The sequence below is a fragment of the Bufo gargarizans genome, chromosome 8, assembly GCF_014858855.1.
Source record: "Bufo gargarizans isolate SCDJY-AF-19 chromosome 8, ASM1485885v1, whole genome shotgun sequence".
Lineage (NCBI taxonomy): Eukaryota > Metazoa > Chordata > Amphibia > Anura > Bufonidae > Bufo > Bufo gargarizans.
The window spans coordinates 19,676,309-19,693,912 of record NC_058087.1 but is presented as its reverse complement, the minus strand read 5'-3'; the positions used below and the strand labels follow the sequence as shown (position 1 = coordinate 19,693,912).

General features: G+C 43.0%; 1 protein-coding gene across 2 annotated transcripts in view; it reads right to left on the bottom strand.

The window, feature by feature from the left end:
• Positions 1 to 4,410: 4,410 nt before the first annotated feature.
• Positions 4,411 to 17,604, bottom strand: part of ITGB6 (integrin subunit beta 6) — a 107,783-nt gene continuing 94,589 nt past the window's right edge. For both annotated transcript variants that reach the window (XM_044304658.1, XM_044304657.1), the window contains exons 14-16: positions 12,368 to 12,487; positions 6,879 to 7,042; positions 4,411 to 6,241 (exon numbers count right to left, since the gene is read on the bottom strand). In XM_044304658.1, the coding sequence (XP_044160593.1) occupies positions 6,158 to 6,241; positions 6,879 to 7,042; positions 12,368 to 12,487 (368 nt within the window). In that variant the 3' untranslated portion in view covers positions 4,411 to 6,157. The remainder of the gene's footprint in view (positions 6,242 to 6,878; positions 7,043 to 12,367; positions 12,488 to 17,604) is intronic.

Genomic DNA, 17,604 nt, shown 5'->3' with positions numbered 1-17,604 from the left:
AACTGTTTAGTTCATCTCTGTATATTAGAGCCTTGCATAATAATTCATTATTTGATGCGATTTGGGTTTTAGAAATTTCTATATTCAGATAATTTGTGCACTAGTGTAAAAGAAAACCAAGTGTATAGATATGCAGGAAAAATGGATCTTTCACATAATGAACCATAAGTGTCCCTTCTCTGACCATGCAAAAGGCTTGAACTCTGGCGCCATCTAGCTGTAAAAAAGTATATTTCCTACAGCTCCTATCTGTTCCTGGGAGTACATGATAGGTGACGCAGACAAATGAAATGGGTAGGGAGACAAATACAGTATGGCGTCAGTAGCTATGAGATAGATGGATAACTGTTCTTTCCATCTCCACCATAAACACGCATGCTCGGCCAAGATAGATGGATCTTAAAGTGTACTTAAATTTTTAAATAACCTTTTATTAATTAATATTCTAAATGTACTAAAACATTTTTTCAAATACTTTTCTGTGCAAAATAGACACCTGACGTTTAGGTGATGTTCATGCTTTAGATTACAATCTGTGCTCCGATACAGTGATGTATGGGAGTATGGATTTAAAAGTTTGTTATTTGCATGGAGAAGTAAAAAAATAAATAAATAAATAGTGTATTGCAAAAAAATATTTTTAGCATATTTAGAATACAATTTAACTCCACCATAAACATGCTTGGTCAGCCAAGATAAATATGGGATATGAGATGGATATTAAAGTGATTATCTGGGAATTTATATTGATGACCTATCGTCGGCATACATCTTCGTCATCCTTCAGATATTTTATATTGGCGGGGTCTGACTTCCAAAACTCCTTCCGGTCAGCTGTTGGAAGAGGCCGCAACGCTCCAGGGGTGCTTAGGTTTCTTCCTAGACCATGTGACATCATTGTACATCAGTCATGTGGCCTAGTTGCAGCTCAGTCCCGTTCAAGCCAATGTGGCTGAGCTACGTTACCTAGATCAGCCCCATTGTATATTATTATACAAGATAGATAGATATGGGATGGATAGCTGTTCTTTCCAATGCCACAGTACACTTGCATGCTCGGCCGAGTGTGAATGTTTTTAAAAGGATAGAAGAGAATAAGCTGCCGCATATTTACCAAAAGAACTAAGCATAATGCATAGTTGGCAGCAGTTCTGAATTTTCTGGAGACCACCCTGGGAAATTCAGCTGGTACCAGCTCGAAAATTAGGTGGAGTTTATATAAACCCTGTCCAATAGGTGGTGCTCCTGGGTGGGTTTGCAGTAGGTCCAGGGTCCAGTTTAAATGCTCCAATTTTACGAAGACAAATGTAAAGTATGATCATATTTCCTCTTGCATCTGTCATTGGGGGAGAGTCGGACACTAGTTGGCCGATCCTGTTGAGATTTACAGCTTTGAACTACTTTTATCTCGTGTCTGTCGCTAGCTTTTTACATCAAAACTATCCTTGTTACCCACTGAAATCAATCCAAGTTCCAAGGTCTTCTGGCTGTACCTCCTATTTTGATCAACTTGTCGTTTACTGCAACAAAGTTTCTTATTGTTTATTTATTTACAAAATAGAACACAAAACACAGACGTTCCGTAGCAGTGTTTATTATAGTCAAGTAATCAACAAACAAAATACAGACTCGTTACAAAAATCAGTCTCGACTTCAAACGAGGTCCAGCCTCCAGTCAAGATGCAAAAAAACAAAAAACACAAATTTCAATTGTAACACATCTACAGTAAATGATCCACTGATCACAGTATAAGAGCACAGTAATCAATGCCGTACAACAGTAAGTCAAGTGAAACGTCTAGCTAAGCGCTTACCGCTCTTACTAGCATTCATACAAGCCAGTCTTATCTGTCGCTCTACATTCTACAAGGGGTCCTTCTTTTGCAGATATGACTAAAGTTGCAGATATGTTAGAAACAACCGTGATATAATAGAAAGTAAAAAAAAAAAAAAAAAAAAAAAAAAAAAGTGTTCAATGGATTTGGGCTTTAGAAAAATATGAAAATGTCAATATTGGATCAGTAGGGGTCTGTCACCCGGTCATTTCTGCTGGGGAAAAACGCAGTGGACGGGAGACTAAGCTTGCTTCCATTCACTGCAGTCATCCGGCAAAAACACTACACAGTGAATAGACCCTTCTGCTTCCAATGCAGCTGATCGTCGGGGTGTCGGACCCCCACCGATCTGACATTGATGACCGATCCTGGGGATTGGTCATCTGTACCTAGGGCTTGTACAACCCTTCACAATAGCAGCATATATTTCTTAATGTCAGATCTGTGGCAAAGGAAAAGATAAAAACTACAATATTCTTTAGATCTCTTCCTCTGCCCCCAGCCACTAGTGACTAGTCTGTGTCGAGATGTCCATGACTCTAACCCTGGGTTCACACCTGAGCGTTTTACAGCGCGTTCAAACGCGCTGTAAAACGCTCAAGACATGAAATCCAATGCTTCCCTATGGGAATGGTTCACACCTGGGCGTTTTACAGCGCGTACGAACGCGCTGTAAAACGCCCGACGCTCAAACAAGTACTTGAGCTTCTTTGGGGCGTTTTGACGCGCGTTTGTGGCCATAGGACACTGCAGTCAATGACACAAACGCGCGTCAAACGTGCGTTTACTATTACAAAAAACGCGCATAAAAACGCGCGACAAAAACGCGCGTAAAACGCGCGTTTGCGCAATGCTCAGGTGTGAACCCAGGGTAATAGGAGTCACAAACGTGTTGATGTGGACAGATACTGTATGTCCTATTACTATTTGCAGCTGGATCATGTGACATGGCATCATATGGACATCAGGGGCCATGTGAGAGCAATGGTTGACAGAAAGGGAGCACTTCTATGGTATATTGCAAAGTTTTTGTTTTTTTTGCTCTAAAGGTCAGAAACCTTTTATTATCTTCAACTGAAATTAACTCTAGAACTGACTAAATTCATAATTGGAGATTTTCTGTCTTTATTTTTTTATTTTTTTTTACATGTATTGAAACCATAAGGATTATAGTAAAAAAATAAAAATAAAAAAAAATAAGAAACTTTGCAGATAGATGAACAAAAAAAATTAAAAAATTGTTCTATGTGCACAACATTTCTGGCCTGTACATCTCCATGGGGTTATGGTAGGGATGAGCAAATCGCATAAAGTCGATTCGCATAAAACGTTGTTCTAATACTGTACGGAGCAGGAGCTCCGTACAGTATTAGAATGTATTGCTCCGAAATTATTGATTGGTACCTTGGAACCGAACCCGAGTTCGGGAAATGTTTTTTTACAGTACAAATTAATTTATTAAGTTATTACGCGAAGTCAATACATTCTAATACTGTACGAAACTCCTGCTTTATGCGAATCGATTTTGGATGTTTCCTCCGAAGTCTATTTGCTCATCCCTAGTTATGGCCTATGAACAAAACCTGTTATTTAACTTCCTCTGCCTCCTCATATTTATCAGCAGATTTGTACCTATGACACTGGCTGACCTGTTACATGTGCACTTGGCATCTGAAGGCATCTGTGTTGGTTCCATGTTCACATGTGCCCGCATTGCTGAGAAAAATGATGTTTTATTATATGCAAATGAGCCTCTAAGAGCAACAGGGGCGTTACCATTACACCTAGAGGCTCTGCTCTCTCTGCAGCTGCCGCGGCCTCTGCACTTTTACAGGACGAGGCAGTGAAAACATCATCACACCTGGTCCCAGTAATTAAAGTGGAAAGAGTGCAGTTGTTAGAGAGAGCTAAGCCTCTAGGTGTAATGACAACGCCCACGTTGCTCCTAGAGGCTCCTTTGCAAATTCTAAAACTTAATTCTTCTCAGCAACACGACAACGACACGAAGCACACAGCCAGGATAACCAAGGAGTGGCTCCGTAAGAAGCATATCAAGGTTCTGGAGTGGCCCAGCCAGTCTCCAGACCTAAATCCAATAGAACATCTTTGGAGGGAGCTAAAACTCTGTGTTGCTCAGCGACAGCCCCAAAACCTGACAGATCTAGAGGAGATCTGTGTGGAGGAGTAGGCCAACATCCCTGCTGCAGTGTGTGCAAACCTGGTCAAGAACTACAGGAAACGTCTGACCTCTGTAATTGCAAACAAAGCCTTCTGTACCAAATATTAACACTGATTTTTCAGGTGTTCAAAATGTTCAGCAGTGCAAGACAAATACATTCTTTACAAATCATACAATGTGATTTCCTGATTTTTATTTATTTTTTTCATTCTGGGAATGCACCTACAATGTGAATTTCAGACCCCTCCATGGTTTTTAAGTGGGAGAACTTGCAAAATCGCAGGGTGTTCAAATACTTGTGTTCCTCACTGTATATGCAAATGAGCCTCTAGGAGCAATGGGGGCGTTACCATTACACCTAGAGGTTCTGCTCTTTTTGCAGCTGCTGCGTCCTCTCCACTTTGATTGACAGGACCAGACAGTAAAAATCTCATCACACCTTGTCCTGTGAATCAAACTGCAGAGGGCGCGGCAGCTGCAAAGAAAGCAGAGTCGCTAAATGTAAAAAAAACGCCCCCGTTCCTCCTAGAGGCTCATTTGCATTTATTATAACATCAGTTTTCTCAGCAATTGCGGACACATATGAACATGGGACCAACACAGGTGCCTTCAGCTGCCAAGCGCACATGTAACAGGTCAGTCAGTGTCATAGGTACAAAACTGCTGACAGATGCCCTTTAACCTTCAGGCAGTGGAACAGGAGGCTGACTACATACAGGTTGTGTTGGTAGACTGTAACCATTGAGACAGAGGTCTGTATAGAAGCTGTGTATACAAAACAGAAGGACACTATCTACGTGCAAAGTTGCTGTATTTTTTTTGGGTACATCTCTTTTAAAGTCATGTATAACACAATGCACTGGCATTTCCTCTGTACTTCCCTGAACTGGGAACTTAGTGTGTTCATGAAATGTACCTGTCTGCAGAAAAGCACAAGTAGCTTTACCATAAAATCATAAAATGCAGAATCTCTACCTAAATGTCAGTGAGGGAACGTTAGTGTCAACGGGGTTTGAGATTATTGGCTGCTTTCTTTCAGAAACTGTGCCCCCTATTTCTGGAAGGCACAGTCATTCCTTTTGCAATCTTGTACAAGCCCTTGGAATATACACATGAATCATTTTAAATTAAATTGTGCCCGGTTATGGACTGCTGACCAAAATTTGGCAGCATGATCAAGAAGCCAGAAGTAGAAGGGGTCAATATGACCAGTAATAAGTCTATGAGGCGTTCTTTACAGACTGTCAACCATATTCACAAATCTCATTAGCTCTGCATATAAGGCTTTGCCTGCATCCGTACCATGGCTTCCATGCATACTTTTACTTGTAATGAGGTCCTTTGGGGTACCATTATGGTTTCCAATGATTTGATGGTAAGAGTAGTTAATAGGGTTGTGCCACAAACAATATTTTAAATTATTCAAAGCAGCACGTGACTCTGAATACTTTTCTAATTGCATGTATTAAAAGTTTTCTTTCTTATTTCTCCGTCCAACTCGCATGCTCTTGGTTTAAATTTTCAAAAGCCACCCGCCATATCTTCTGTTAGGAGCTGTAGCAGAAAGGACATGCCCCATGAGAAAGGAAACATCCCCTGAGAAAAGATGCCCCTTGACTATAGACACATCCCATGAGCTGCTAGCTTGAAACAATTCTAGAAGAACAATTGGGGCAATGAATGGGGAGATCTCTGGATCCATGTGAGGTACAGGGCTACCTTTTAGTTTTGTTGGAGAGAGATTGTCATGTACTATGTGATGTCTGATTTTTCCGTTTTTTAAAATCAACCATGGCATAACCCCTTTAAGAATCTGAACCAAACCTCCAACGGCGGTATGATGAGAGCAAGACTCTGTCAAAGTCAGTACAGTAAAACAAGCAGGTCTGTAGAGGGCGCAGAATGCAAGAACTTGTGTCTAACACGGACATGCTCTAACCATGCTTGTCCCCTACTTGTAGCTCTCCAGCTGTTGTGAAACTACAACAAGCAGCATGTCCTGACATCTGCACATTACAAATAGCTGCTCTAACCTAAGCTTTGAGAGACGCCCCCGGAATGCCAGTGTAACACTATGGTTCTCAGTAGTCCCTCTGGCACAAATAGTCTGAAGTGCACGGAGTGGGGCAAGGTGAAGATGCTGTCATAGTGCCCCATTGTTTGTCTGTTTGTAGGTGACATTTTTAAATGTAGTGGTAGAACCTCTGAACAGCGGGTTGATACCCCCCTGAAAGAGAAAACAAACACAGGTTACATCATAAAGGGTCATTACACCTAAAGACAATTATCTGTTACACGGAGGTACTTGTCCTGCAAACCCAGGGATTAATGCAATAAGTAGTTGTTATGTCCGTGGCCCATGCTCACCACTGCCCTGCTACTTTGGGTGGGAACAGGTGCTGCTCCATCCACCGTGCCTGTCACAGTTCCTGGGTTCCTGACAGCGGGCTTTGTTTGTCTGTGTCCTGTGTGTCTATTGGGGATATTCTTCATTGAATCTCAACTCATTCTGCAGTATTGCAAGGGTTAACCCTACTTTGGTTCTGTGTGCAGCTGCTTCTAATGTGTTAATGAGCTCTGCTATACTGTATATGCTGTGCTGTTTGTTTCCTTCTCTGCCTGAGCGATAGATCTATTAGCTTGCTAGATCCTGCAAAAGTGCTATAATTTGCTTGTATGCTCATGTACCGACTTCTGCTTGACTTCCCGAATTCTGACCCTCTGCTGCTTGACCTGACCTGTGTATGAATTTCTTGTCAAACTTCGGCGAAGCTGCCGAATTGAGTTTTTCTAAACTTTGCTCTTCTCTAACTGTAATATTGCATTTATATTGAAGATGGGGATTATTATTTCTGGATACATACCTGCCACTTGGCTTTTGCCCTTTCTGCTTCAAATTTAGCGACTTCTTTACGATCATGATACGACACCAGCAATTTCCATATACACAGCAACACTATACCAATCAGTGCAATAGCGATTGTGACTCCCACGAGGATCATGGGGATGTTTGGTGGGGATGGACAATCTTAAGAGACACAAAATTTAAATGATCAAACCGGACTCTCACTACAGAGCATAAAACAGGTTATTGCTGCCTATGGAGTTTTAAGTGACACATTTTCCTAGTTATGTTGCAGAACTGATCGATTTCTCATGCAAGCTTCATCCATTTCATATGTATTTTTCTTAACTTAATAAGCCTACCCCCACCGTTTATGCTGTCTTTTCCTCTATCAGCATCTTTCTTTTTGCTGATCTGCACAGAAACCTCAACCCATCCTCTAAGTTCATATCCCATTACTCAGTGACTCTGTGACTCCGTCATTGATCCGCACTCATTTGCAGCAATAATTGGGTCACCTCTGTGTGAATAGGGAAATCCCAGTGATGACCTTTTCTGGGGTTTGCAGCTCAGACATAATTGTGGGTGAGGCTGCAAGCATAATGCATTGTCTTATATCGTTCATTACAGTAATAATTGCAGAGCACGTAATACAGAGGTTGCATGCTGATTCACTGGGGATGGATGATGTCCCTTTTGGTCCCATTTAAATCTTAATAGGAGCAGCTATAATAGAACATGAATCTCTAAGTCGTGGACCGCTCCTTCTGGCTATGCACTAAGCAAATTAGCTCTCCTCCAAACTCTAGTGCCATCTATAGAGAGCTACCATGTAAATCCGTGTCGTACCTATAAAAAAACCTTGAAACATGACTAAGGATATCAGCCAAAGCAGGGACACAATCTGTATACAGCTGTTTTACAGCTATTCCCCCTTCTTGTTATGGAATAGGGTGCTGGTTGGCTGGGGCAGATGCCTTTGACAAAGATCTTGGGGGTACTGGTCCTCCTCGTGGAGATCCAGCAGGCGTAACCTTACAGGATATGCTTCCTGGGAAAAGTCTGCAAAATAGCTCTCCTTCAGAAGGAAGAGAACCGTCTCTTTAGTGCCACCTATGGGTAGCTACCTTGTATGTCGGTGTCTGACCCAGTAAAGAGCCTGTGTATCAGTTTTGGCCAGAATGTTCCCGAAATAATTTTACCTAAAGGCGTTGTCTTATTTCAGCAAATGGCATTTATCATGTAGACCAGTGGCATAACTAGAAATGTCTGGGCCCCACAGCAAGTTTTTGAAAGGGACCCCCCCGTCCTCCCTCCAAATAACTTCTTTGCAACCCCTATCTCCCATGCAACCCCCACCCCTGAGGCTAGTCAAGATCGCTCTGACAAGGCCCGGCAGCTGCTCCGAACATTTCCTACAGTCTCTGTATATAATGTCATTGTATAATACTGTTAAGGGGGCCCAGACAATAAAATCTTTTAGTTCTCCTCCTGGGTGGGCCCCTTCTGAATTTATGCCCCAAAGCAGTCTCCTCCCCTGCTTTCCCTATAGCTACACCCCTGATGTAGACAAAGTTTAAAGGGTTTTCTGAGATTTAGTTTTTTACTGGGCTATAAAAAGCTGAGAGAAGGCTGTGGCGCTACTGCGCGCGCTGGTGCCTTCTCGAACAGCTGATCAGCGGGGGTCCCGGGTGTCGGACCTTCACAGAGAAGATATTGATGACCTATTCAGTATTCAAATCTCAGAAAACCCTTTTAATACAAGGCACTTACTAATGTATTCTGATTGTCCATATTGCCTCCTTTGCTGGCTTAATTTTTCCATCACATTATATACACTGCTCGTATCCAGGGGTTACGACCACCCTGTAATCCAGCAATGGTGGTCATGCTTTCACACTATCAGAAAAAGCGCTGGTCTCTCTGGTGGCCGGGACCGTGCGAGTGCACATATGCACACCTTGTGCCTGGGCTGTAGTGGTGGCCGTAATCCCTAGAAACGAGCAGTGTACAATGTGATGGAAAAATGAATCCAGCCAGCAAAGGAGGCAATATGGACAATCGCAATACATTAGTAAGTGCCTTGTATTCACTTTCTCTACATCAGGCATGGCCAACCTGAGGCTCTCCAGCTGTTGTAAAACTACAACTCCCACCATGCCCTGCTGTAGGCTGATAGCTGTAGGTAGCCTGGGTATGCTGGGAGTTGTAGTTTTGCAACAGCTGGAGAGCCTCAGGTTGGCCATCCCTGCACTACATGATGAATGCCATTTACTGAAGTGAGACAAACCCTTTAACAGCTAATTAAACACTTATTAAAGGGGTTATCCAATGAGGGACAACCCCTTTAATCTAGTCCCTGGGGGGGTCAGCTGTTATTGCCAGGCAAGTGACAGACTGTGGCACATTTTTCCTGCAGAGCAACGGAGTTACACAGCCCCTATTCAAATGAACTAGTGACCTGGTAATATCTGGTTTAGCTGAGGTGTCTGATCAGGAGCTGCACTAATAAGTAAAAAGGGCCCCAGGGAAGAGATGTCCTTGTATCATTTATATGCCCCAATAGAAAGTATGGGTAAAAGTCCTCAGCTACTTTTTCTCTGGTTATTCATAAAATGGCCACTAGATGTCACTAGTCACTAGCTCAGCCACAATAGAAAACTGGTTAGTTAGGACTTCTAGTGCATCTAGTGCAGAACAAGACCAACTGCAGTCGTAATTTTGTAAGTTACATCAAAGGACCAAACCGAAAATTAGATTACAGTTACATAATAAAATTCCATCCAGGATGCATGACGAGACTAAATTTACTATTTGCTTGTTTAAAACCGCTCTGCCATTCTGTGTAGCTGCGGATAATGATGTGACGGGAACTGCACCGTCATTTTTCAGGTTAATGCCCTGTTAAGAATAAGATACTGTATGCTGATGCATTTCCGACCCAGCTTGCTTTTCAGCAGTAATTTAGATAAAACACTGTAGCGGGGCTCCAATGTGCAAGTTGAACATAATAAGCAAATCCTTAAAAGCAAAGCTGAGAAAAATATGTGTTTGATGGCTGGCGTCGTTCTACAGGGACCTCGGAACGGTTGCACAGCATTCCATAAGCTCAAAGGGTCTCATTTCGGAGCTGTAGGAATTGATCAATGCGCCATATGACACCTTCGCTTTAAAAGACAGCTGGGGAGTGCTGACAAATGAACAGACCGATGATTTCTCATGGGGTTTTGTGTCAAACAATAGGAGAGAAGGACTGAGATTTACAGAAATACATTTCAAAGTGCTTCCCGAGACAAATGCTGCGAATGCTAGGTGCCCACTCAAAATCGGATGTATTACCGGACAGGCGTGGATGGGCATGTCGTGGGATGCATGCTATGGACCTGTGATATGGAGTATTAACACCTCGGGTGGTCTTGGTGCTGATGGCGGTGACTGGGAACGTTACCAAAAACTAACACGGGACATGTCTTACAGTAAGAAAATCCAGATGCCTCCTTAAAGGGCGGTGGTTAGTGTTACACTTGACAATGGACTTGATATGAGGGGCGAAGGTCCGTGTAAGGAGTATAATTGTTACTTTGTATTCCAGTACATTGTCGCGAATGAAATTTGGAAAGCTACAGGATACTGGAAGACCTATAGGAGCTGATCACGTGGCTCTAGATCAGGGGTCCACTTTGGTCCTCCAGGTATTGAGACTACAGCCCTCAGCATGCTCCATTTATGTCTATGAAAGTTATGTCTGTGAACAGTCGAGCAAATGTGCATGCTGGGAGTTGTAGTTTTACAACAGCTGAAGCACCACGGGTTACCGGCTCCTGTTTTAGATGATGTCTACAGGTCCTTCAGTAGCTAGTGCTGCTCAACATTATGGGAATCCGAGGATGGATCCAGACTGATATTGTGACTACCCGACAGATTTTATTTAAAGGGCTTTTCCAGGATTTTACATTGGGATAAGTGGGCGTCCCTACCCGTGGAACCTCCACTGATCTTTAAGATAAAGGGGCTGCAGTACCCATCTCAGCGGCATGCCTATCCACGCAGCCATGTCTGGTACTGAAGCAACGTCCACTTAGCTTCTCTTAGGCCGGGTTCGCATCACCGTTTAGTTTTCAGTTCTTGTGATTCGTCAGAAGAAAGAAAAATGAACGAAAAAATTAACGGATCCTGTATTTTAAGCATTGGTTATGCTCATTTTGCATGCAGGACTTTTTTTTTTCCCCCCGTCTAACATTAAGGATCTCAGATGGGAATGTCTAAAACCGATGCAAAAAGTTCATGACTGAGCATAACGGATGCTTAAAATACAGGATCCGTTTTTTCTTTTTTTTTCTTTCTTCTTACGAATCACAAGAACTGAAAACTAAACGGTGATGCGAACCCGGCCTAAGCGAAGCTAAGTGGACGTTACTTCAGTAACAGATCAGATCACAAGAACGGAAAACTAAATAGTGATGTGAACCCGGCCTTGCCAATTTATACAGCGGCGGATTTCGGCCTTTCCAATGCAAAGAATGAAATCTGTGTCTAATCTGCAGCATTTTAGGAACAAAAAGGCGCATTTTTTTTTTCTGCTGCTGATTTCAAGCAGAAAAAATGCAGCATATTTTATAATATGTGCAGCTAATCACAGTCTGATATGGCGGTTAGGGATGAGCAAACTTGCGTTTCAAGTTCGGCGTACAAGGTTGGGGTCATCTAAGAATTCCGTTACGGATTCCGCTACCACAGGCCATAACTTTTATGGTCCGTGGTAGCAGAATCCGTAACTGAATTCTTAGATGACCCGAACCTTGTACGCCGACCTTGAAACACAAGTTCGCTCATCCCTAAGGCTTATCGCACACTAACGTGTGTGCTCCGTGGCCGTATTGCGGACCGCATTTGCGGAACCACAGTACACGGGTATCGTTTTGTGTGCATTCTGCATCACACATGCGGACCCATTAACTTCAATGGGTCCGGAGATGCGGAATGGTGCGGAACGGAACCCTATGGAAGTACTTCCATTCCGCAAAAAGATAGAACATGTCCTATCTTTTTGCAGAACGTCCGGATCGCGGACCCATTAAAGTGAATGGGTTCGCGATCTGCTGCGGCTGCCCCACGGTGGGTGTTCGTGCATTACGGCCCGCAGAACAGCCACGGGGCGCACACCTTCGTGTGCAAGAGGCCTAATGATGGTACCTACACCCCCAGAGGATACGGTATGTAGGCATAAAGCGGTCATGTGTATGAGCCCTATGTGAGAAAGTGTGTAGAAGACCTGTCTTCTGATTTTGGGATATTATTTGACTTTTAATGTATAGCCACATGTAATCAATAAACCCGATAAAACCCATTTCTGTTCTCTTCGCGTCTGCAGCAGATGAGACCGGATCCATACGTTAAATGCTTGCATTGTGTTTGCCAAGTATATTGTCAGGCAGAAATAATTTGTCAGTTTTTTTATTCCCGCCTCCCTTACATTAGAATCCTTGACAGACGATATTAAATGCCTACCGTTTTGGCGTATGTTATAAATGACTTTCTTTCCTTCCTCATCCGTCGCCATCCTAAATGTAATAGTGCATTCATTTTCACCTTGCATGGTGCAGAAAATAGATTTATCCTCCGAGAAATCTGAAGGGAAGAGAAAGAGACAGGACAAATAAAATGCATGACATCAAAACAGGCGCCTTGATGGATTGTCATGTCAGCGCCGAGCTCGCCAACGGTTGAGACAGGAGTCTACGGAAGAAATTGCCAGAGAATGTTCAATATTTTCTTGTTTTTACCCTCGGTTTCAAGGGAGAAATCTCAGCACTGACTGAGATTATTCTTGTCTGAGGATATCCAGCATATGTCAGTCACCATTCACCATGTAATGTACTCGAGGGGGAGAAAATGGCTTCCCCATTCAAAGGAACTTGACTATGGGGCCTGTAATGAGCTAGAGGCACATAATGGCCTCATTTGTGCTTACGGAGAGCGTGTTCTCCATTACATCTGAGTTACCTGAAGACACTTGAGTGCAGACAGAATTTCTTATTTGGAGACTCTGCGATACCCTCAGGCGGCCTCTTACTATGCATGGCTTGGCTGACATTGTCACAACAGTTGGAATCAGTTAAGTTAAGAAAACAAGGAATGTCGGCTCGCGGTAATTTGACTCGCTTGAAGAAAAAAGTTATTTATGGTAAAGTTCTCGTTCTGTAATGCGCTAGTCCCTGTATGGTGGCAGCTGGACGCTGATGGAATCCCAAATGTGGTGAGGACACAACCTCACCTATATCATCACCGCCATTTATATGCAAAAGCACTCGGTATCTAGGTTATCCATAATGCTCCCTATCCATGTTTACACCGTAAATGCCGTTGTAAGTGCGTGTGTGTTTGTCTGTATATATATATATATATATATATATATATATGTGTTCTGCTATATATATATATGGACCCGGCTTCGCATGGGTATATTTCATCTATTTAATTTATTGTTTGTGTGTGTCATTAAAAGATACAGTTGCAAGAAAAAGTATGTGAACCCTTTGGAATTGTATGGATTTCTGCACAAATTGGTCATAAAATGTGATCTGATCTTCATCTAAGTCACAACAATAGACAATCACAGTCTGCTTAAACTAATAACACACAAAGAATTAAATGTTACCATGTTTTTATTGAACACACCATGTAAACATTCACAGTGCAGGTGGAAAAAGTATGTGAACCCCTAGACTAATGACATCTCCAAGAGCTAATTGGAGTGAGGTGTCAGCCAACTGGAGTCCAATCAATGAGATGAGATTGGAGGTGTTGGTTACAGCTGCCCTGCCCTATAAAAGACACACACCAGTTCTGGGTTTGCTTTTCACAAGAAGCATTGCCTGATGTGAATGATGCCTCGCACAAAAGAGCTCTCAGAAGACCTACGATTAAGAATTGTTGACTTGCATAAAGCTGGAAAGGGTTATAAAAGTATCTCTAAAAGCCTTGCTGTTGATCAGTCCACGGTAAGACAAATTGTCTATAAATGGAGAAAGTTCAGCACTGCTGCTACTCTCCCTAGGAGTGGCCATCCTTTAAAGATGACTGCAAGAGCACAGCGCAGACCGCTCAATGAGGTGAAGAAGAATCCTAGAGTGTCAGCTAAAGACTTACAAAAGTCTCTAGCATATGCTAACATCCCTGTTAGCGAATCTACGATACGTAAAACACTAAACAAGAATGGATTTCATTGGAGGACACCACAGAGGAAGCCACTGCTGTCCAAAAAAAAAAACATTGCTGCACGTTTACAGTTTGCACAAGAGCACCTGGATGTTCCCCAGCAGTACTGGCAAAATATTCTGTGGACAGAGAAAAAAAAGTTGAGTTGTTTGGAAGAAACACACAACACTATGTATGGAGAAAATAAGGCACAGCACACCAACATCAAAACCTCATCCCAACTGCGAAGTATGGTGGTGGGGGCATCATGGCTTGGGGCTGCTTTGCTGCGTCAGGGCCTGGACGGATTGCTATCATCGAAGGAAAAATGAATTCACAAGTTTGTTAAGACATTTTGCAGGAGAACTTAAGGCCATCTGTCCACCAGCTGAAGCTCAACAGAAGATGGGTGTTGCAACAGGACAACGACCCAAAGCATAGAAGTAAATCAACAACAGAATGGCTTAAACAGAAGAAAATACGCCTTCTGGAGGGGCCCAGTCAGAGTCCTGACCTCAACCCGATTGAGATGCTGTGGCATGACCTCAAGAAAGCGATTCACACCAGACATCCCAAGAATATTGCTGAACTGAAACCGTTCTGTGAAGAGGAATGGTCAAGAATTACTCCTGACCGTTGTGCGCGTCTGATCTGCAACTACAGGAAACGTTTGGTTGAAGTTATTGCTGCCAAAGGAGGTTTAACCAGTTATTAAATCCAAGGGTTCACATACTTTTTCCACCTGCACTGTGAATGTTTACATGGTGTGTTCAATAACAACATGGTAACATTTCATTCTTTGTGTGTTATTAGTTTAAGCCGACTGTGATTGTCTATTGTTGTGACTTAGATGAAGATCAGATCACATTTTATGACCAATTTGTGCAGAAATCCATATAATTCCAAAGAGTTCACATACTTTTTCTTGCAACTGTATCAACAGTATCCCCCATAACAGTGACCTCTACAGCACCCCGCCCCCTTAACAGTGACCTCCACAGCCCCCCATCCCTTAACACTAACCCCCCACAGTGCCCCCCTCCTTAAAATGTGACTTTCACAGCAGGCCACCCCCTTAACTTTGACCTTCACAGCAGCCCGCCCCTTTAACAGTGACCTCCACAACACCGCCCCCGCCCCCCCTAACAAAGACCGTTACATCAGCCTCTACAATACTGGCTAAGCGTCGCAATCAAAATCATAGTAACTCACACACAAGCTTCTTATACTAAGAAGGTTCTTCGTTGCCTATAGCAACCAATCAGAGCTCATACTAATGACCTGTAGCAAAACAGAAGCTGAGCTGTGATTGGTTGCTATATGCAAGCTGATGAATGTCCAGGCTGACTGCCACAACAGCCAACAGACACTGGCTCCTGGAGTTTGGCGGTTAGGTTACTAAGATTTTTGGGCAAATAAATGGACAGCGCCGGGTGAAAATTTCCACTCAAAACACTCGATAACGTTCACCGAGTCATAGGGGGCGACTGTGCAAAATTTTGTGATTGTAAATGCGGCGGTGCGGATTCTTTTAGTGGACATGCATGCATACATACTCTTAGATATATATTAAAGGGGTTATCCAAACTATAAAACATGCCCCCCTAATGCCCGGACCCCTCATATAGAGTATACTTACCCCGATCCTGGGCACCTGCGTTGCTCCTGATTCGCGCACGGCCGCCGCTGCATCCACCTGTAGAGTCACCTGCTATGCAGTACTGGTGGCCGTGCAGGGATCGGGGTAAGTATACGCTATGTGAGGGGCCCGTGCATTAGGGGGGCATATTTTATAGTTTGGCTAACCCCTTTAAAGGCCAGAGTGGCCCCACCAGTCCAAGATGAGTACAAATCGTAATATTAATTATATAGCAATATTATTTATGCCCAGATTTACTAATCCTGTATAATTTATACACAACACAGGGTAAGCTTAGACTATACAGTCTTAATACATGTCAAGTTTGACGGTGGCTGATGCTAAATGATAAATCTGGAGCACCTTTTAGATGGTCTAGCCCAGTTTATACCACCTATTAGCTTATATTAAAGGGGTCGTCTTAAAGGGAATGTGTCATCAGAAAATGACCTGCTGTTTAAATCACTTTTTAATGCTTAACATATTTTTAAAGAATTTTTGAGGTTTTTAACTTTCCATGTATTCCATATATTTAAACAAAAAATATAAAATCCTGCAGTTTCCCCACTGGCCACTTAGCCTAATAATTGGCGCCACTTCTTGGTCTGTACAGATCACTTTACTGCAGTTATCTGCTTATCTGTCATTCTAATCCTGCCTGTAATGATATCACCTCTGTGTATAGATAACACAGGATCCACCATTCACAATAGGCGATTGTTAAATCTTATCTATTCTTTCCTTGTACAATGACCTCTGCACAGGTCACAGAGCATGCCCAGAAAAGTCTCCCATAGAAGTCAATGAGATCCCTTCCTGACCATTGTGTCTATGGCCCATGGGGCTGCTGTAAATCAATTTTATTAATGCTTTGTAAATTCTGTTAAGAACAGCCCAGGTAGGATGGCCGCCCCCATAATCATGTTCAGGAAATGGAATAAATAAATTTACAATAAGAAAATAAAAATAGATTAGGAAAAAGGATGTGTGCTAATATCTGGTTTTAACCGGCAGATACAATTTTTGACACATTTCCTTTAATACTGATGAACTATCCTCAGGATAAGCTATCAATATCTGATGGGGGTCCTGCTCCTGGCAACCCCCCCCCCCCCCCGCCAATCAGCTGCTTGAAAAGGCTGTGGTGCAGCCTCTCCCTAGGCCAGTGATGTCACATTGACCTAGGTGCAGCTCTGTCCCGTTCAAAGGAATGGAGGTGAGCTGCAATACCAAACACAGCCACTATACAATGTATTGCACTGTTCTTGGTAAGCTGAAAAGAGGCCCCGACAAAAAAGGGGTTGCTACCACTTCTGCACCTAGCTACTATCACCTTTTGACTAATATAATGTCATCTGAGTATTTATTACAGGCCCTGAACACTGTGCATTTCTAAAGTTTGAAACTGTTTGTTATCATGTAATGTACGTGGTTCACCAGTAGGTGGCAGCAGGCATGGCAGAGCTACAGTTCTTTCCCTTCATTCCATTCTAACTCTCCTTCTAAGGTGGGCAGGGTACTAGTTAGTTAGAGGTCAGGTTAGCCTACCACCTGCTAGTGGAGAGTCTAGCTTACCTCCTGCCAGGGAAAGGAAGCAAGGGCTGGGCAAGTTGCCATTGGACGTGCCCCAGCTAAGAAAAGCAAGCCAGCTAGAGCACCTTCAGCTCTGCTGGACATGGATGCCACAGCTTAAAGCCTCAGAAGCCAGGAGGAGTTTTTCCTGGACAAATCTAGAGACAGACCAGACTACAAAGTAAAGTACAGCATAAAGAAGAAGCTGAGTTCTATAGCCAGCCTGTCAGTACAGCAGAGCCAGAGAGCAACAGATGTAGAACAAAGGAGTTTGACTGCCAGAGTTTTAATGCCAAAGCCTGCTGGAACCAAGATAAGTCTGTAAACCATTTGGAGA